General features: G+C 35.7%; 1 protein-coding gene across 1 annotated transcript in view; it reads left to right on the top strand.

Annotated features, from left to right (window-relative positions):
- The window catches only part of TTLL7 (tubulin tyrosine ligase-like family, member 7), a 53,211-nt gene that overhangs the window by 17,910 nt on the left and 13,444 nt on the right, over positions 1-21,857 (top strand). Inside the window, exons 9-16 of the mRNA XM_009574246.1 lie at positions 6,675-6,769; positions 7,445-7,592; positions 7,674-7,747; positions 10,707-10,842; positions 11,651-11,737; positions 15,693-15,888; positions 16,996-17,204; positions 20,124-20,258. Coding sequence (XP_009572541.1) covers positions 6,675-6,769; positions 7,445-7,592; positions 7,674-7,747; positions 10,707-10,842; positions 11,651-11,737; positions 15,693-15,888; positions 16,996-17,204; positions 20,124-20,258 — 1,080 coding nt within the window. The remainder of the gene's footprint in view (positions 1-6,674; positions 6,770-7,444; positions 7,593-7,673; positions 7,748-10,706; positions 10,843-11,650; positions 11,738-15,692; positions 15,889-16,995; positions 17,205-20,123; positions 20,259-21,857) is intronic.

The raw sequence follows: 21,857 nt of genomic DNA, 5'->3' as shown, positions 1-21,857 counted from the left end.
AGCATTCTGTTTGAAGGAAGTGTTCACCTTACATGATCAGGCACAGCTCTTGGACTGCCATTTCAAGAGTATGTGTATTTATTATACGAATATCTACTAGAGACCATGATGTTTTCTTTGCTCTGAGCAGAACAGAAACTCAAAGTATTCTATTTTCTGGCACATTTCAAAATACATAAAAATGTTGTAAATTAAATTTCAGCTTATTTAAAATATGAAGAGAACCTGAGAGTTCACGTTGTTTCTTACTGAATCACTGTCCAGCAATCTCTGATGTCAGGGTGAACAGCCTGCACTGTTACTCTGTTGAGAAGAAGGGCTCACTTCTCACTTCAGTGTCTTGCTTAAGTTATATGAAGTCCAAATAAAAACAGTATGAAAAGTAATATTACAATAGTTACATTATTGTGTAAAGTAGAATTGTTAACATTATGTCCAGAAATGAGTAGTTAATAACTTTGACAAAGGAATTCTGAGCTTTGTAAATATAAATTTTAAGCATGGGAAATTCCCATTCTTCTACTCCCAAGACTCTGTAAAAACATAGCGAAACCCGAAAATACATCTCTCTAAAAGAATCGGATTTTTCAAATATTCATTGATTTAACTAACATTTTCTTAAAACCTCTATTGCAGCTTATTGTAAGTTTGAAAAGGAACAGTTTATTTTCTTTGTAGGTTTGCAACAGAGAGCACCTGTTTTACTCATATTCTTCAGTAAAAGCTATGTTTCACAAAGCACTTCTATATCAGTCAATGAGGCAGTGTTAACAAAGGAGTGGCACGTAGGCATTAACGATCAGTTAGGTGAGCACAGAGCACCATTAACTCTGCCCTCCCATGGTCTTCAGCAAGGTCAGCATTTCAATTATGTGCTGAGTGTATATATACATAAGTATAAAAGAAAAGCTGTAAAAGCTCAGTTGCCCCTTGACCCGAGTTTAGCAATATTTAGAACCTTTCCAGTTACCGTTAGGAAGAGCAACTGATGAGACTACTCATCTAGCTCTTTGGTTCAATCCTTTCCTTCTTTTTAATTTTATTTATTTATAACAAAGAAGACTTCCTTTCAGTGATTTTTGTGCCTAGGAAGCCTCTCCCTCTGTTGCCTTGGAAAGCCATTTTTGGGGCTCTTTCTCCTGCTGTCTGCTGGCTTTTTCCTCTCTCTGACGCTTGTACATGGGTTCTCTTTGCTCTCAAACAGTAGCAGTGAATCCACTAAGCACACATGTCTTTAACTGGTTCAGTATTTGCCTTCAGTAGTAACTCCTACTCTTCCCATTTTTCCAGTGAATAAAGAACGAAAAAGACTGCAGTTTGATTTAACATACAATATGGTGCTACTGTGGGCAGTTGCCCGGAGAGTTGGTCTAGCAACTTGCCTCTATCTGGTGGTCATGTCTATTGGATGAGATGTTTCTGGTTCCCGTTTGGATGAATGTCTCCTTTACCATTCCATGCAAACCATAATTTTACACTAAATCAGCCTGCAGAACTTCCACACGCAGGGACTTCACAACTCTTGGTCTGGTGCAGGGAAGAGGGAAGTGACATGAAGGCAGGACTAAGAGAGGGGCAGCACCAGTCCTTTCTGGCAGCCTGCAGTCACACTGGACTAGGTTAAATGTGAAACCGCACCCGTATGAGGCAGTTCTGTGGTGCTTAAACTGATCAACGTACCAGCTGCAAGATCTCTGCCTTCCTCCTGTCCTTTGCTGAAGGCATGCTCCCTGCCCCCTTCCCTGTGATGGCACTGGTGCTTGTAGGATTCCTTCCTGAGGTGATCAAGGACCAATGAAAAATAATTTTTGGTGAGGTTAATCTTCATGTGGATCATTGGGATCAGCTTCCTCACTCTCTGTGAACGCCAGTGCCAAGACAATGAAGTAGGCAGAGTATGACAGCTTGGATTTGTATTAGTTTAAACTGTCACGGAAAAACAGCCTTCTGCTTAAACTAAGAAAACAGGGGTTAGTACTCTCACTATTTGTGAAGTTTAGAAATGAGTGAATTAGAATGAACTTCATGATTGTCTCTAATCAAAGATCTGCTCAATGATAGCCACTAACAGCATTCTGCGTAATAGGATTTTTATGGCTTATAAATTTCTTTTGCTTTTTGAATTCTATTGTTAGCAATTTCAATCACTTTAGCAAAGAATGAGGTCCCTTCCAAAACATTCATGCTGTCCTACAGATTGAACAGAGATTAAGTCCCTGTTATTGAAAGGATGTAATATTTTATTCGATTGATTTTAGGTTATAAAGTCATTCATGTAATCTCTCTTTATATTTGAAAGGTCTTTTCAATAGGTATGTATGACAGATAGTGGAAAACTTCTTTTTCTACTCCATACTAATAGGCTGCAGCTGTGGGTGATGAGAATATGCTCTTTGGCTTGGTAAAGAGGTGAAATGCCAGGCTGAAATTTATCCCATGTCTTGGTGAAGAAGAAAATGGTGTATCTTACACATTTACAGAGTTTAATTTTTGTAAAATCAGAATCCTTTGCAAATGTAACTGTGGATGGGAGCCTTCACAGGAGGTACGTCAACTTATGCTGCTTAATTTAAGCATTACAGATATGAGGTCCTCTACTGACAAGTATGTAATTATGAAACACACTGAGCTACGCAACTGCTGTGCTTACAAGCAGTTAGATTAATTGTATGTGCTATATTCAGTGAGATTTTAATTATTAAACCAACGTTGAGGATTTCAGTTGGAGGCATTAAAAACTTTTGTGGACAATTCAGTTCTATAGCTATTGAAAAGTCATAGGAAGTAAAGAAGCTGAAGTATCATCACCAGTAAAGCAGATATTTGGGAGATAAAACTGTGATATTGTAAAAATAATAGATGTGAGAAACATTATGTCCAGGAGTCTATATAGAGGAATACTGTATTTGTTTATTAAGCAGTTTTTCTTTTTTGTGCATTGCTATATACAACAGATTAGAAAATTTGAAGTTTTGAAGATAGTTTATCCTAAAGATAAAAAGATAAAAGAAACCTAATGCTGGACACTGCCATAGCTCCAGAATTAGTGTTATAAAATCCGTCATGAGTAGATTCAATTAGATAGCTGCTAGTTTAAGCGTAGTGCTGATCATGGAAAGTATTCAGCTAGATCAAGCATGTAGGTATTTTATTCCTTCGAGTGAGGTCCCAGTTCGTCTATAATACGAAGACACTGTTAAGGAAAAAGGTATTAGTTACCTCTGAGAACAAGTGAGTAAGCCTTGAAAAGGCATTATGTGATGAGACTGTAAAATGTTGTGGTAGCCGGTTTAGTTAGTTGTGCTCTTTGCAGGGAGCATATTATCTGTATGTTCGGGAGATTAGATTGTCTACTACTTGTTTTTTTTCTGGCATTGAAGAGGGTTTTTCTGCTCTAAAAATGTTATTTGTGGATTAAACCCTTTGTTTTGTGACTTAATTATGATTTCTTGCAGATTTATGTCAAGAGTATGGGTGGTTTTGCACATCAGACTTACGCAATGGGTTCAAGTTATGAAGCTTTGGGTAGCAATGCTGGATGAAGATATTCCCCATTTTTATACCTTCCATAACTCTATCTACACTTAGTGATAAGTAAACTTCTTAGCTGACATTTAAGGTCAGCTGTCAAGACTGCCTCTTGAAGTTTCCGTTGTGAGAAGGGAGATGCATGGAACAGATGAAGAGGGTTAAAGAGAAAAGTTTGTAAGTGAAGCATCCTTGCACATAGTCATAGTGGTAGTTGAAGTATAGGCATAGACAGTTAGTATGGAATAGCTAATGAACTTTAAATTCACACCTGCTTTCTATGTATTAACTTTCTGATGTACCCAGTTGCTCAGATTTTCTTTGTACTGGGCTTGCATCTACTGCTACCTGAAACATATTGTACTAAGCCAAGTTTGCAATAGCTATCCAGAACTGGATCACTCTTTTTACTACCCCTCTGGTTACTCTTCAGGATTGAGGTCACTGTAGGATTGGGATCTCAAATGTTAGTCATGAATGGTATATCCAAAAAATTGAGGATGCAGATGATACAGCAGTGCTCCAGTTTTAACTATGAATGCCGTAGCTTTTCAGCCCCTTAAATGACTGCATTAAAGTGACAGAAACCCTAGCATAGAGTGATTGTATAATGCCTCATAATAGCATTTTGCTTCATAATAGCACTTCAAATTCCTTACATCTTTCCTACCCCCACTTTAATTTTCTGCTTAATAAACACAGTCAGTATGGTTTTGTTTGTTCAGAAGTGCCAGATGTAGATTTTTGGCAAAATTCACCCTGTAGGAGAGAAACTGTTACTGAAATTATTTTACACTTCTCATAGTGTTAATTCTTATTGGTGCTCATATAAGTTACACATATTTATAACATCTTTATTAATGCAGAATTTATGCCTAATATTATACTTCAAATTGTTGTAAATTTAGGGAGTACCTAAACCGAATGTAAATAAAACAGTGTGCACTTTTGTATGCTCTCAAGTGGGATGCTTCAATGCTGTGTAAGCATGTGTCTCTGCATCTCTAGGAATTCAGTATTGGACCAACATAGCATTTTCCATGTTCCAAGTAAGTCCTCATATCTAACTGCAGTCTCACTGGATTTAAGGATTCGATGTACATAAAAAATTAGAAATTAATTTGTTGGAAGTTTTAATAAATACATTTCTGTCTGCTCACCTGTTTTTAATGCATGCAAAAACATTATTTCAAAGTAGAATATTGTTAGTTGCTACATGTTCATATGTAGTAAAAAAATTTAATACATGGTACAGAATATAATTTTGTTCAATACCTAACATTTCTCCTGAATAAGGAGTTGGGGCTTGATTTTATGTCTCTGTTTTCAGGCCAGTGAGCTTTTTGTGTACTTAGCTATTTGCTGGACTGAAGCATAAGGCTCCATATTGGATCTTCATGCATATGTTTTTAAACGTACATAAATCCTTCCTGGATTAGACAGTATGATATTTCAAAATCAGAATATTTCCAACTTACTTCAGTTATCAGCTGTATTTAATCAATGCAGCTCTACTTAAAGTGTTTTGTTTAAACTTCATGTTGAAAATGAGATGCAGTGTGTCTGTGGTCTTGTCAACTGCCAGTATTTTCTAATGAAATGTTGGAGAACTGGGTTTTAATCCTTGTGTTCGTTTCTTTGAATGTTTAAATATTTGCTTAGCTGAAAGTGGAACATTCACATTTTTTAAAAAAAGAATGTCAATAAATGTTTGTGCTATCACAGTATAGGAAAAAAAAAATTAGCCTTTGCGATGTGATAGCGGACAAACAGGTCAGTCTAAGGAGGTTGGTCAATTAAATATTTGGATGAAAATCTTCCAAAAAAGAATATGTATAGTTTTTCACTATTTCTGCTGAATTTTCGTGATCTTTCAACATCAGATCTCATTGCTCACTTTGCCAGCCTGTCTGCAAAAACAGCAAACAAACTGATTCTCAAAGCCAAAAGGTACCAAAAAGGTACAGCTATAAGCATAAGTGATGGGACAGCTGGGACTCGGCAACAGGACAGTTGGTGGCTCACCAGCCAGAATAGTTCTTTGTCCCACAACTGTAGAGGCTCTACGATGCTCTAATGTATCAAAAGTGTTAAAACACAATTTTAATGTACTGCTTTTGCCCTCTGCTTTGAACATACTAATTGTCTCTGTATCCCACTTCTTATTTGCATGAGGCACAAGGTATTAGTTTTCACTTCTGAAGCTCTTTAGTGTCTGTCCCTTCTGTAACCAGCACTACTTATTCACTATCAAGGTGAGATTCCTGCCTCTCATTAGCACCCATTGCTCATGTGTAAATTTTTATACCAGCCTGGAAGGTGTTCCTAGAAATGTTGTTGCAGCTACTTCATTATCCCTCCTCAAAGCTTTCCAAAAGCTAATGTTCTTCTGCAAGGGCTCCAAAGCTTGGCAGTGGTTATATGGTGGTCGGTTGAGACTCCTGGCTGTTAAGTGTGTGATTTAGTCTCACTGATTCCCAGCTGCATTTCCCTTGTTCCTCTATATTTACGGTAACATTTTTAATCTCTTATCTTGTACTTAGCTTATAAGCTTTTTGTTACTGAGACTGTTAATTATTTTATGTTTTCACACTATGTACTGATTTAAATACTTGGATCTCTAGGTGTTGCTGTAAAGTGTATCTGAATAGTTATTTAAATATACTTGAGAAGACCTTGAATTAGAGCCCCTTTCTGTCCTTATATAGTTGTTACTTTTTAGAGAAGTATTCAAAGTTGCTTTCAGACTGGGAACTAGGAAAGAATTTAATTCTTCCTGTGCTGGACTACCATAGCATGGCACATAGTCTGTTATAACATGCTTAATAGCACTTTGCATGGTAAATTTTCTGGTTGCAGCAACCAAGAATAGATTAGACTGGATATACAGTGCCAGTACTTGAATGGTGTTCATTGTAAGTGTCTGGATAACTGGGTGGCTGAAAGGTACATCACCTGGCTCCCAGTATCTGTGATACTCAGTGCTTTTTTTTTTTTAAAAAAATACAAATGGAAATGAGCTTTTCAACATGTATTCTCTTAATCTCTGCTATATTTGAAAGAATGGTTTCTCCAAAGCCTGTTACAATAGATGTGTTCCTAGTGAAGGTGAATATTCCTGAGTCTTCTGTATCTCGTTTTTTCAGATTAATCGTGCCCCAAGCTTTGGAACTGATCAAAAAATAGACTATGATGTAAAAAAAGGTGTTCTGCTAAATGCATTAAAGCTTCTCAACATACGGTAAACTTGTCCTCTTTTCTTCAGTCTGGCTCTCTTTCTGTTGCTTTGATTTTTTTTTTTTTAATTTTTTTTTTTTTTAAATTGAACTGGACTAGGAGAAAATGAAAACCTTTTTTTCCACCTTCATATTTTCAAAATGTAAATGTTTCCCTTGCTGTCAGTTTTGCTATTGAAGTTAACGCAAATTTAATTTTTCTTGTTGCTCATGTGCTTGCAAAAAATGAGTGGTAATAGTAACTTTCATACTTTTTTTTTTTTTTAAATTATTTTTTCAAACAGGTCTCAAAGTGGGGATATGAGTGCCATCACGGGCATGTGGCCACACAGGAAATTTGCTTTGGCGATAGTTTCTCATACAGTCAAAAGCCATACCCCTCTACAGGAAAACCTTGTAGATGGGATATGTTGGAGAAAATCTACACTTCAGGAAAATAGATACAACCGTGTTTGTACATTAAGTTATAGTACAGAGTCATTACAGTACACCTTAAAATGTGAAAATATTGTAGCCATAGAAGTTAATATTTTTAAAAAATTCTTGAGTGTTTAAATTCTAATTTTATATCATAAACCGCACATGACTGACTGAAAAACACAGATTATATACTTGAGATGAAAGTGCATCTCATCTCAGCTGCACTGGATTGACATATCTTAATAACATCTGTGTTTCAGGACAAGTGATAAAAGGAGAAATTTAGCTCAACAGAAGGCTGAGGCTCAAAAAAGACTGTATGGTCAAGGTTCAATGAAAAAACTGTTGCCAGGATCCTCAGACTGGGAGAAGCAGCGCCACACACTGGAAAGGAGAAAAGAAGAGCTGGTAGGAAGGAAAAAATGTGCTGTTTGTTGCCCATGGCTTATGCTCTCTTTGTTTTAATTGTCTTATTTTCTTGATTTGTAGAAGGAAAGACTTGCGCAAGTACGTAAACAGATTTCCAAAGAGGAGCATGAAAATAGACACATGGGGAACTACAGGTAACTATTTTTGACTCTATTAGTAGGAAGTATTCAATGCATTCTTTAGGAATAATGGAAACAAGTATTTATAGTAGATGATAATTTTCTGCCAAAAATGTGTAGGCATTTATAGAAAATATATACGTGTACACCAGGTAGTAAAGTTTTTTTTTCAAATAGTTCTTTTTTTGATTCCAAATTTTTGCATGCACTTAGGAATTTATATGACATCAATCACTCTAGTGTTTGTGCAAGACATTTGCTTGAAAGACATGATTGTTCACATTCAGCATACCAAGAGCCATGACTGTCATTAATGGACCTGTTCTATAATCACATATGATGATTCTTATCTCGGGGGGGGGGGGTGGGGGTGTGTAATATAGGGGTGTGAGTATTCCCCTATAAAAAAATCAAATTGAGTATTCCCTTGTAAGAAATCAAATCTGAATGTTATCTATTTTTGGCTATCTTTGCCAAAAATTCAGAAACTTTATTGGTCCTTCTATCATTTTTGATAGAATGGCATTTGAAATAAATAGTATATTCATATTTCTGCACTTTGATTTTGGTTCTTAGTAGGCTTAAACGTAAGTATCTTCAGATTACTTGGAAAAATACGTTCAAAAGGAAGTTTTAACTTGTTGGTTATAATAGGCATTGGCCAGAAAACAATAATTTTGTTTTATGATGTTTTTGTTATTATTATTATTTCTTGATATTTGCTTCAATGAGAAGTGAAAGCAAGGCCTATGAATATTTGGTAAAACGGGGTGGAGTACGGCTAGGAAGAGATGATGGGAGCATTTGCCCACTCCTTATAACATTCATCCAGGACATGGGAGGTCTTGGTTCACATCTTTTATTCTGAATTAGTCAGAATGCCTTTACTGCTGTTCTTTATCTCTGCTTTTTTGAGCAGATGTTCTATAATTCCCAGTAAGGTTCTCATGAAAATAGATAGATGTTTCTGTGAAATTTTCATTTTTGATGAATTAACATTTTGCTTACAAAAAGTCTGTCTTTGTAACATTCCCAGTTTTAATTACATCCTTTCTTGACATATGTGGAGCTGAACTAGCACATCAAAAAAACCCCACAATGAAGCAGTTATTTTCGTGCTACGTAGACTATAAGAAAGAGAAACATCCTGATGCTTTAATAGATTTTGCTTTTCGATAACTTTAAAGTCTTAACTTTTTAACTGATCGCATTTTAGGTTGCTTATTCAGTTCTTTACTGAAAATGAGCCAAATGTTCTCTTTATTTAGCTTTTTGGTTAATGTAAATCAATAAAAATACAAAAATATTTTTTTTCCTCAGGAAAAAGTAAAGTGTCATTTCATGAGGAATGTGCAGATGTGAAAGGGCAGAACAGCTTTGTGTTTTCTTATTACCATGTGTTTGCAAAAAGGCTGAAGAATCAGCAGAGCCTGAGAAGTAAAGGAATCTTGGCTAGAGATGCAGAGAAATTTTATCTGAGCGTTATGCAGTATTTTCTCCTTGTGATGTTCTCCTGCAGAGCAGGACTAGCTTCTGTCAGGCATTGCCATAGAATCATGGAAATTTTGGGTGCTAGTATAGCTGCATGGATTAATATTGCTTTCTGAATAAAAATCCAGAGAAACCTAATCAATCTCAGCAGGCTTTGATTTAATCTATGTATGTCAAGTTCAGCAGCTGGCTTAGTCAAGTGTCTGTCTGCAAGCACAACTAGCCCACTGATTCCAGTAGGGGTGGTCGAAGTAGAAGCCATGCTTTCAAGCATTTATGAATTCATGAGGAACTGAAAAGGATGTATATGACTTTGAAAAGACCTTTAGCTTCAGTGTATTTCTAGACATATTAAAATGAATATCCTTTCTTTAAGGTATTGTTCTATGTCACTTTTTCAGCAGTAGAATCAACACCATTAAAAGGTGTTGACTGCAACTACAGGTATTTTATGCAAACTGGAACCATCTTCAGTTTGCTGTAGTACTGCCCTGAGTCTAATGGGATTATAACCATCCTTTTTTCATTGCAACAAAATCATCATGAAAGATACCCTTTCAAGGAGGAAAAGACTGAAAAGGAAGAAGGAGAAAGAACCTTGTAAAAAGTTCTCAAAAGATCCACAAAAACATTAAGAGTCACATAATGCCAGTCAATATATAAATGGTACCTATGCTTTGCACAGTGCAGGCAGAATTAACTCCTTACAATACATTAGAAATTAGTCTTCCACTTTCACAATTTCTGGCTGTGTTTCAGGCATTCATGACAAATTGATTGGAGTGGTTTTCTTCAAAGCCCATTGTAGCTTGATGAGCATGAATAAATCACCAAGTGCGGCTTCTCATATTGTCATAATCTCCTTACCTGTAATTTTAGAGAATAATGGCATAGCTGCTCTAATGGAAAATCAGAGTCACCCTGTACATCCGTGTACCAGAAATTTTTTTTTTATAGTATCTATTTCTTCCTGTTCATTATTTTGGAGGATTTAGCATTCAAGTGCAGTACATACTCAATCTTCAATTTACATCATGCCCATTAACTCAAAGCAATTATTCAGATTTTCATTGTTTTGTGTCCTTTTATTGCTAATACAAATTATTTTGTGGCTCTGAATTTTACATGCAATATTTTGTTAATATTTCATGAATCATTCACACCTGCATGCATTATTCACATCCACTGAAATTTCAGAGTACTGCGAAACTGAGTTTTGGTATATCTCTGGAATGACCTGCATGGTATTTCTTTTGACTGGCTAATTGCTGGTTTAAACATGAATGTGTTCTCTGAGTTAAAATTAGATTTAGAGAGCAATGTTTAGACTATATGTTTTATGATATGATATTATATAATTATTATAGATGGGTTGCATATGCATTATAGAAGACACCGTGAATTAGCTGCATTACTTTTGTTCCTAGTGTGATAAGTAGCTCAGCTTCTATCTTAAACTCAATTTTTTTCTCCCCTGTTTTAGGCGAATTTACCCTCCTGATGATAAGACATTACTTGAAAAGTATGAGAGTTTGTTAGCCACTGCTTTCCAGACGTTTCTTGCTGGGAGAGCAGCTTCACTTCAGCGGGAAATGAATAACCCTTTAAAAAGAATGAAGGTACTGAAGCACAAGAAGTATTGGCTTTAGGAGTTATTTGTCTCGGAATTCATGACCTTGTGGATTAGTTACACGATTATCATGTGTGATGGCTAATAAATAGCATTTGATAATGTTTCCATCATTTTATTATTCTTTGTGCAGCTTGTGGGCCAGATCCTTGAATCTGGATGAACTGCAGTGGACCCAGGGTGGAGACAGGCTAGATGGCTTTAAGCTACTTTACCATTTCCCTGATCCTCAGCCTTACCCCTGGCCAAACCAGAGGTTGGCAGAAACTGCTTTTGAGCTGGTAATTGCCTCCTTCTTCCTCCAGTAATGTCCCCAGCCTATTTATCCACTTGTATGGACTGGAATGAGAGATATCATAAAACCAGCTCCACTAGTTTAAGGCATCCAAAAACTCTGCCTGATTGCCTACTTATGTAGTCAGAGATAAACAGCAGGAAAATGGCTACATTTAAAATAACCAACTAAAGTGATTTAATTTAAAATCCGAGAAATAGTTCCCATCTTGTAGTTGGCATCATCCAGCAGTTCTACAGGAATCTTTGTTCAACCCTTTCTTCAGACTTTTATCTTTAATAAATGTTGAGACTTGATTTTAACTGTCAATTTCATGTTGATTTCAAGCAGAGTTGCATGCATCAGAAGAAATACTTTTATATCCTCTGTGGAGGGATTCAGAGTCTTATTTCAGGAATTAGTAATCAAAGTAATTTCAAATTCCTACCAGTTGGTGCTTGAGCTTTGGAAGGATAGGATATGTCCTGCTTTGAATTAATTGTAGCAAAATTCCCATTTCTAGGAGGAGGACATTTTGGATCTTCTGGAGCAGTGTGAAATAGATGATGAAAAACTAATGGGAAAATGCACCAGGCAGCGAGGACCTAAGGTATTTGACTTTTAGATACCAATTTTTAATTTCGCTCTGTAGAGAAGTAATCTTAGAATTTTAAGTGGGGAATTTAGTTAGCTGATACTGGTAGAAGTTTTCTTCCTCAGACTGCCATTAGCCTGTTTTTTTTTTTGAAGTATGAAGAGAAGCATAACTACCATTTGTCCAACTAAATCCCATTAAAATTTTAACTGGATATGAGATCCTTGTTTTCTTCTCGAAGCTATTTTGAGGAATTATCGTGCATGGCAACAGCTGTTGTACAAGAGATTGTTTGATTTCAGTGTGTGAAATGATTTTTATATCCATAGCCTATCTCAAAAGAATGCTTTCATCTTTAATCAATTAGTGCCACTAAGGAATTTTGAGATCATGGGATAAGAGGCACTATGGAAGCTCAAAGGATTAATTATGATTATGATGTATCTGTAGCTTGCTTACTTGCTAAAAGGGTTGTACAGTATACCTTGGAGCCTGTTTCGTATCCAAAATCTGCTTTTAAAGTGAATGTATATTATTTTTAGCTTAATGCTTTCTGGTTGTGTGCATAGTTCATGCAAGTCTTTGCCTTAAATACATTGCATATCTCTGTAAGCCAGTAAAGATAAATAGTTTGGACTTGGCTGAAATAAGTATGTGTCTTATATCCTGCAAACATTTTAGGTGAAGTCTGCTTAGAAGAGCCTACATTTATGTTCCTGAGCTCTGATGGATTTGTGTATGGGTGCATGTAAATTTTTTTAAAGCATTTTATATTTCTGAGAACATGGTGTATAAATCTGGCAATTTCTGTACAAAATGAATGCTGACAATTGTCCTGAGCTTGCAGGGGTACTTTATATATGTTCAAGAATCCAAAGAGCTACATCTTATTACAAGCGTGCATACTGGAAAAAGGATCTGCATACCCCATCTGATATTAAGATAGATTTGCAGGAACCTCATTATAGATATACGGATTTGTGAGCTAGTGCTTTAACAGTGGTGGATTCATTTAAAGAAGAAAAAAAAAAATCCAGTCCACCCTGGCAACACACTCAACCCACATTCTTCAGGGATTCTTTTCCTTGAGGTTTTGTTTTCAGTTCTTTAACATAGGGTCACTTGAATTCAAGTTCAACATCTCAGTCACGTTTTTCCTTTTTCCAGAAGCCTGTCTTTTCCCAGCAGACCTCAGAGAACATCTATCTGGTTGACTGTGTGCACACAGACTTGATCTATATTATCTCTACACTGGTTGCACACAAGCCATTCCCAAGCTGGGGGTCATAAGCATTTAATAGGGTACTGAGCCCAAACTGAGAAACCTCTCTTAACTAGTTTTAAGATGAAGTTTGATCAATTTGTGAGTCAGACTATATGACATGGTCTTCTTTTATAGCAGGCAAATGGATCCCATAGCTCACAAGCTGCTCTACCTGTACAATATTGTTTGCACTTTCAGGAGAAATTAAAAATTGCCTATGACCAAAATTCCCACTTCTTCTTTTTTGCCATAAAATTGATGAAATCAAAAGGGAAGGCTGTAAAACTCATCTTCTTGTAATCATAAAATCCTACAAATAAAGATCCATTAGCGTATCAAAAAAGTAACTTATGCAAGATCTGATAGACAGAACAAACCTGAAGGAACAGTACTTTTCATATCACGTTACCCAATGTGAAAGGTTCTTTCAGAAGGTTTTAAAGTCCTGTCCTCCCTTAAAAGCCAGTGGCTGGCCTGCTGACAGAAGCTACTGTTAGGAAGTCAGATGCTCTGCCTTGGGCACACTCTCTTCCTTGGGAAAAGGAACAATCAGGACTCAGAAAATTCCAGAACAGCTGGAATAGTTAAGAGCGAGCGGGGTTTTCCTCCTCATCCTCCTCCATACGTAGAAACATATATATACATATATGTGTACATATGTATATATCTGAGGGGTAGAGAGGTGTGTGTCTATAAATAAGCTTTGCATGTAACAACTATTCCATATTTGCTAGGAGTTTCAGCCTTATTTTTATTTGAATGTGATTAGGACCTCAGAGTAGAAAACAAGTCAAGAATTTCCCAGAATGAAGGCATTTTTGCCTGCCATTAAAATATTACTGAATTCTACTTAGACTGAAAAATACATTCTGGAAATGTCTGGTTTATTTGTAGCCTCTAGAGGGCACCTTATCCTTACACGCTGTAAGGTTGACTCGGGTTTATTACATTGCACCTGTTTGTGCAGGAAAAAGAGCTAAGGAAATAAAATAACAGATATTGTAGAGGAAATGAGCAATTACTTTTATTCTTCTGATATGAAATCAGATGAGTTTAATTAAAGAAAAATGCAGTTAGCATAAGGGGAAAATCAAGGTGATTAGAATTGCTAAGCAATCAAATATATCTTATTTTAAGAGGTCAGTTTAAACCCAGATCCAGCTATTATTTGTCATTATTGCTTTTTGTAATTTCTTTGACCTTTCTTTTTATTCCTCTTTGTTAATTGGTCAGGATGTTCTTATTGTTTAGTGTAGAATGTGTGAGGAACATGCATATGATAAGTGGGAATGACATTTACCTTAAAGCCCCTGTGAGTTTTGATTGAAAATGTTTATTATACCTCGTGTAACTCATCAGGAATGTCTGATCAATATATCTCCATGATACACAGCATGTTATGATTAGGACAGCTTTTTCTGAGAAAGCAGTAAGTGTTGAGGCACCTTATTTTGTCCTTTTGGCAGGTAGATAGATATCAAAATATTCTTTGTGTGATCTGAACAATTGCCAGGACTCTCCTCAATGGAATATACTTCTTCAACTCCTCCTGATCTGGTCTAATAGCTTGAGCTTGCATAAACATACTGTCGCTTTTAAGTTAGTGGCAGAAATCTCTTTCCTTCCTTGGCTGGAATAGAAGTTTAGGTAGAATATGTTTAGTTATAAAGTGTATCTTGCAGGAACAGTATCTTTGGGGCGTTGTTCTATTGCCCTTCACAATAAATCTTGGTGCATTACATTATGCTAATAGGGCAATTTAAATTCATCCCAAGAGTTCTTCTATTTCACTCTGACCTAAAATATGTTCAGAAATTATGATATTAATTTTTTTCAGATCGAGTTTTAATTGCAGTCCATTAGATGACTGGGAAGATGAGGCCATCACCATAGCTTCGTATAGCTGAGAGTTACTGGAAAGAAAGAAAATGTGTAGGAAAAAAAAGTGACCACATTAGCTTTCTTAGGATAGTAGATATAATGGAGGATATTGCATTTTTCTTGTCTGCCTGATGGAAGATGGAAGAAGAAAAATTTTCATTTGTAGTTTATGTTCTTGCATCAGTTTCTCTGTCTCCTACTTTTTGCTTTTTGTCTTGCAGTATCCTTGGTAATAGCACAAGATTAATTACCTAATGACACTGAATCCCATGTGCATATGGGACACCAAATACACCTAGCATAGCTTGCTATATTCGTCCAGTTTCTGCTTTCTGCAGGACGTGGATTAATCACTTTCCCTTTCAGAAGTGTACCAGCCAAAGTTCCCTGATGTATTTCTTTACTTCACATTGATCATTGTTAAACTATAGCTTCAGTTATTGCAAATATCAGTGAGGGATTGAAACTGATTGTAAATGGTATTCTGTATCACTTGATTTATGATTTCAAACTAATTCAACATGTCTGGTAGTGTAAGTCATACTTGAAATAAAATGATTTTTTCTTCCGCTTACTATGTTATACTGCTCTTCATGTGAGAAAGATTAGGATTACTGTGTAGTGAATTTAATGAAATATTTAAGCATTTATTTTAAAATTAAGGACAAACGTCCAATCTAATTTGGGAGGGTTTAAATATGTACAAATGAACTTGCCTGAATCAGGGACCTAGTGTGATAGTAAAGTGTTCTTTTGGGATTTTGAAATAATTTAATTTCTTGGGTGGTTTTGTTTGTTTGTTTGTTTGTTTGTTTTTTGCTTTAGCCCTTGTGTTCAATGCCAGAAAGTGCACAGCCCTTAAGAAGACTTAAGAACTACAATAGTGATAGTAGCTGTGATAGCAGTAGCAGCATGACAGAATCAGGAGAAGAAACTGAAAAGGAAGATCACAATGAAAAAAAAGAGAAAAAAGTTTCGTATGATCTTGAAGAAAATAAATATAAATCTTTGGAACGATCAGGTAAGTTAAATGATCACTTTTCCAACTAAGTCTGGCATTCATGATGAATTATATAAAATGCTTCAGTATTTTAGAACGTATCAACATTTGTAACTCAGGGTTAAACACTGGTTTGCTTGTTTTGTCGTCTTTAAAATATTTTCTAAATTAATGAAAATGAATTTTAAAAAAAGGGAAAAATGAATATTCTTTTGCTGAGAGTACTAAAGAGAAAAATACACCTGGGCTACACTTGGAAATGGTGTGAATGTTCCTCTTTGCTCTGAGAATTTTTTTTGAGCAGATTTTTATTTTTTTCCCTGTAAAAGGTAGTCTTACTAAGCTTGAATTTGCTGGAATATAGAAAGGATAAAGAAATGTATCTGGAGACATATAGCAGGTAATATATTCCAGATGAGATCCCTGCACAGATTTTTTTTTTTGTGATTGTTTTCTTGCTTGCTGCAGAGCATTAGTGTAAGCGTGTTCTGTTGAACATGGTAGATATAGCATGTTATTTTTTGTTTTAGCGGTTTATAGTCTCAGAGAATTTCGTCATGTGATTGCACACACATAACGCTGCTTCTAAAATTTTATTTTTCATAGCAGCATCCTTTATTTAGCAGAAGACTGAATTAAAAAACAGCTATGCAGGAGTAGATGAGGGAGACCGGATCTGCAAATATGGGATCCATCAACCAAATTTTCTCTCCTGCTTCCATATTCTTACAGGCAGGAAGCCATACATAGTAGCCACATACTTTTTGACCTATAGGGCATATGCAGTCTGTCATAAATCTGATGCATGTTATAGAGGACTGGAGTCCACCTGATTAAAGCTGACTATGAGGAAGAAATAAATGTTCTTATAGAGTATGTAAAGTATGTATTTATAGAGGATCTGACATGACTGACTGCTGCATATATAGTTGTTAGTCAACTTACATTATAGTACAGCATATGTGCACACGTTGGTTATAACACGTTGGTTACAAAGACTGAAAAATGGGTGTTAAAAGAGTAAGTAATTGCATCGTTCATTTAATTTGTCTGCAGGTAGAATGAACTGGAAACCTTCGATTAAAAATATAAAATCTCCATCATATTCATCCCCCACATCATCCACAGGTCCAATAAGGCGTTCAGTAAGCTGCCCTCGTTCAATATCAATATTGACTATGCAGTCACAAGCAGCTGAGCAACGTCCCTTTTCAGCCAAAGCATCTCTGCAAATCCAGCATGCATCCTCAGTGAATAGATCTCATTCTTTAAATCGCAGCCCATCTTCGGCCAGAGTCCCTCAGACACCCAGCTTGGGAACTATGAACTCTTCGGGGGTGAGTTAACACAGTAGTTGCATTCAAAATGTGTTCCATTTCTCTAAAACTCAGTAAATACATTACTAATTTTTACAATTTCAGAAAACCTGAGGTACGATAGTCAGTGCTATTTTGACAGAAACTCAGGAATATAAGATCTCTAGACCTACATGTGACTTACAGTGAGCGCTAGCTGTGATGTTTCAGTGTTTCTGGTGCAGCAATACAGATGTGACATTTTGTGAGAATGGAAATTTTAGAGTTTTTGTGACTGGAAAACCTGCTCTCCTAAATAGTTTTTTGAAGACAGAAAGAATTTTTACCTCCCCTAAAAAGTTTCTGTGATTTGGGGACTGCTGATTCTGAAATAAGGGTGTACCTACCTTCAAAATCTTTACAGTAACAAAAATACATCAATATTTCAAAACCAGAGTATACTCCTGGGGTAAATACATTGTACCAGAATAAAACATTAGTAAGACTTTGTATGGGTGTCCATTGTAGAAGAAGGTGTAATTAATTTTCAACCTACTGTACTTAATTCGCATATACTATACCACTGCAGTAGAGCTCTGCTTCCAAAGGGAACAATTTAAAATTTATAGATAGTTCTTGTCGTCTTTAGGATTTGCCACTGCAGTAAATGTCTCAGAAGCCATCTTTTTTTTTTAAAGTGAAGATAAAACTTCTTTCATTTTGAAGCCTGTCCCTGACACAGACAAGCATTTAGACTCAGGTGGTCTAACTAAATAATTAATAGAATAAATAGATCAGATTAAACATTTTTAGCTGTTTAGAATTTGTGTGGTTAGTTGTAATTTCACAATGTACTTCTGAACCATACACTTTTTCTTTTTGTGATCAGACTGTCATCCTCTTTGGTATCGCCTTCACAATCCAGGCATTTCTTCTTTTGTGTTTGCATGGTGGACCACATATCTACTTATCCCAAGACACTGTTTGCTGGGGTCGGTCTCCAACCCCATTCAGTATTGTACTGGGTGTTGGTGCCAGTGCATTTCCATTCATGCTTTGGTGCCTGACCTGTATATTTCATCACCCAAATAATTCATCTGGAGATGAGGCAAACAAATTGGCACTTTTAACCCATATTTGCAGCCTTTCTCTATCGTGGTGAGCTTTGATTGTGAGAAATCCTTTTGTAATGCTAATTAACTTGCTTCATAGTATTTACTATCTCTAATCATCATTTTTATCCGGTAGAACACTCATTGTCTGTTTTGCCTGTGAGGCTTTGTCTAAATGATGAAAAAGGATCCTTTTAAAATTGTGTGCTGACATCTTGTGAAATACTCCTTAACATGGTTTTCCATCTTTAAAGTCAGCTAATAGATTTGGAAAGACATTAAGACTGTGTCTTCACCACAACGTGTTAAAGGTATTTTCTATCACATTAGCTATCTCAAGTTTAAAAAGTACCCTTTTATCATCAAGATGTACTCTGAGAGTTTAATGAGACAGGGCTAATATAGATTTTTCTATTCACATTAACTCTATATCAAATACAAATTACTGAAAGATTAAAAACTGTCTCTTACTATCTGACATTAAAAATGAGCTACTCACTTAAATTAACATTAGTAAGAAACCATACTCTCTTTTTCGTTGAGAAAGCTCCACCACAGAAATGATCTTGATATGCAGAACAATTATGTTGGGTGATAGAGCTTAGGTCATGCTTCTTAAATAATGTGAATAAAATTACTTACAGATGGATAAGAACTACTCATAATTTAGCACTGTATTGTGAATGGAACTCTGTTCATAATTATTTTTGCAACTAAGAATAATATACTATATATTACTGCTAGAATAAAATTAAAATTGATAAACTGTAACTTACTAAGAAGAAACCATTTATGCGTGATAAAGTATTAGTTTATCTGTCCTTTGGGCAAGAAAAGAGCAGTATATTGCCGTTTTTGGAGGCTGCTGAGATCCAAAGGTACTAAAGGTATGGAAACTAAGTGTAGAATAAGCCATTTACAGTTGGGAATTACAGACACATTATTATAGCAGTTATAAACAAAAGTGGATTTGGAAATATTTGCTATCTTATTTCAGCCACATTATTATATATCGTATAGCAAAATATTTTGTTATGCTTGAAAATATTTATCACTCACTTAGGCAAAAATATCCTTAAGTAAGTAGTGTAGTTCTTACAAAATACAAAGATTTAGAAATGTCGAATAATTTTGCATTTCACTCTTGAAAAAAACATAAAATTAAGCCCATTTAATTTTGCAAATGCAAAAGTAAAGAAAGAGGATCAGAAATACTTCTAACTAGTGTCTAAGATTTAAAGAAAACCCTAAACTAACTCCTCCAGAGATAGTCTTACGCAGACACTGTGGGGGTTCAAGCTGGTGTTGGTATAAAAGGCACTGATATTTTAAACAAAATCCTGGACAATCAAAGACACTGTCAGAACCCCCACTGACCAGAGTAGGAGCAAAGTGTCCTTACTTTTTAATGCTTCCTGAATTCTTGGCACAATGACATATAAGTGGCAGTTTCTGTTAAATTGTTGCAGTGAAGAACTGAAAGGAAGTTTTTTATGACTAATAATTTCTTTTCATTATGTTGAATTTAAACTCAAAGACTATTATCTAAATTTCAAATTTATATTTTAAATGGTGGGCATCATAAATATCAAATATATATTTATTTATTCTGCTTCAAACAAACTTACATTTGAACTGTTTTTCTTGAATTTCTTGACAACTGTAAGTAATGCTGATGCATTAGTGTAGGAGGCATATGTGTGTATATTAGTTATATATTAGATATTATGTCTATCCACTTTAATAGTATATTTCATGTCACACTATTTAGAATTAATTTAGAAACATCTTTGTAATGTGATCTAATGACACGCCTGAAATTTTTCCTCTGCTTCATATTGATTTTTAGAGTGAGTCTTTGCTGCAACAGAAAACAAAAGAGCAAGAAGTTGCTTTGACAAAAGAGACTCTTCTCATTATCAATGACATGAGAATGAAGTTCCCAGGTAAAACAGATGAAGAATCGGAATTAATTATAGAAGATGTAAGTATCTATAAATAAGAAAGAAGAATTACAGGCTAGACACTGTTTAGGCCACTAAGGTGAAGGAAAGTAGGAAGCCTAATTTATGATTCATGAGCTCCTGTGGTCTTAAAACTTCCATAACTCAAGATAATTCAAAAGATTTCAAAAGCTTGGAGCTTTGCATGCTTTCTGACCTTAAAAGAGCAGCATTGAAAACATTCCTATGTCTTTATAAAATATATGAGAAACAATCAGGAAGGTTAGGAAAATTCAGTTTTTCATTGTGGAGAAAGTTTAAACTTTTAAGTAAGCTAAGAAGAATGTTACAATTCATTAACAGTTTATATTTCATCTGATATTGTTAGTATAGCTCCTGACATGTTTAACTTGCTCTTGAATAGGCATACTAGAGAACTCGGAATGGTATGCTGCAAGGCAAACCGGAAATTTGCTTGTCATAAAGAACACCAGTCACACTCTTTTTTGGCTCTTCTAGTTTGCCAGCTTACCCTTTCTTACATCCAACATTGTCCTGAGCCTCATCGTTTGGCATCAAAGACTTGTGAAACAATGCCCAATCTAAAGGGCAATTAAAAAGCAACACCTAATACTCAGTTATATAAGGAGAAAATACATGGTATCTAAATCCTTTTTAAATATCTAGTGCAAAGAAACTAACATCAGCTTGGAAAAGAAAAAAAAAATTAAGATAGAAGTTTTTTTCTCCATCTAGTAGAGGTACGGAGCGATGTCACGAATGAGTGGTTTTAAGGCCGCGTAAAGAATCACTGGCAAAGGTATTGGCAAAGGGTGATTTTAATAGAAATTTATAGAAATGTGACTTAACAGAATTTGATGGCAAGGTTCACTTTATTACTTATTACATGGATTAAGTGTACATAGGGGAAAATCGTATCAGAATTGTGTTGGAATGATTTGTATAGAGATTGGGGATAAAAGGGTAAGAGGGACCCTCCCATTGCGTCACGAGGTTCAGAGAGGATCTGACTGGACCTAATCTTAGTCTCAGACTTGGACAATGGTTTGTGTCTAATACAAAAAGGGATAAGAAAACCCTCCCGTTGAGTCACGAGGTTCAGAGAGGATCTGACTGGACCTAATCTTAGTCTCAGACTTGGGCGACGGTTTATGACTAAAGGGTTAAGAGTGTTTAGCAGCAACGTAGAGTCCAACAATACTTAAGCATTAATCAATTTGGCAGCTATACGACGAATTAGTCAAGTTACTACAAATACTAAAACAACTTAACTACGGATTACACTTGTTAGTAACTGTAGAGATAAGCGCGCAAAAAGATCTAGATCAATCAATACGTATATATATGCATATGAATATGGTACCAAAGCTAAATGAAAGGCCTGAAGAGAGCTAAATTTATAAAGGTATACCTGTTAAAAATTCCCCTCGAGTCCCATGAAATACTCACGTTAAATGCTTTAGCATTTCTCAACAGGCGAAGGGTTGGGCCCCGAGGAGTGTTTCAGCCCAAATCCTGGTGTTCCTCTGAGAATCGCAAATTCAAGTTTGCAGACTCTGAGAGGCATCCCACTCAGAGGGAGATTCTGGATGCAGCCTGCTGTGGTCCAGGAGAACTCA

This window comes from Fulmarus glacialis, unplaced genomic scaffold (assembly GCF_000690835.1).
Source record: "Fulmarus glacialis isolate BGI_N327 unplaced genomic scaffold, ASM69083v1 scaffold11313, whole genome shotgun sequence".
NCBI classification, from domain to species: Eukaryota; Metazoa; Chordata; class Aves; order Procellariiformes; family Procellariidae; genus Fulmarus; species Fulmarus glacialis.
This window is presented reverse-complemented; position numbering and strand designations above follow the sequence as displayed.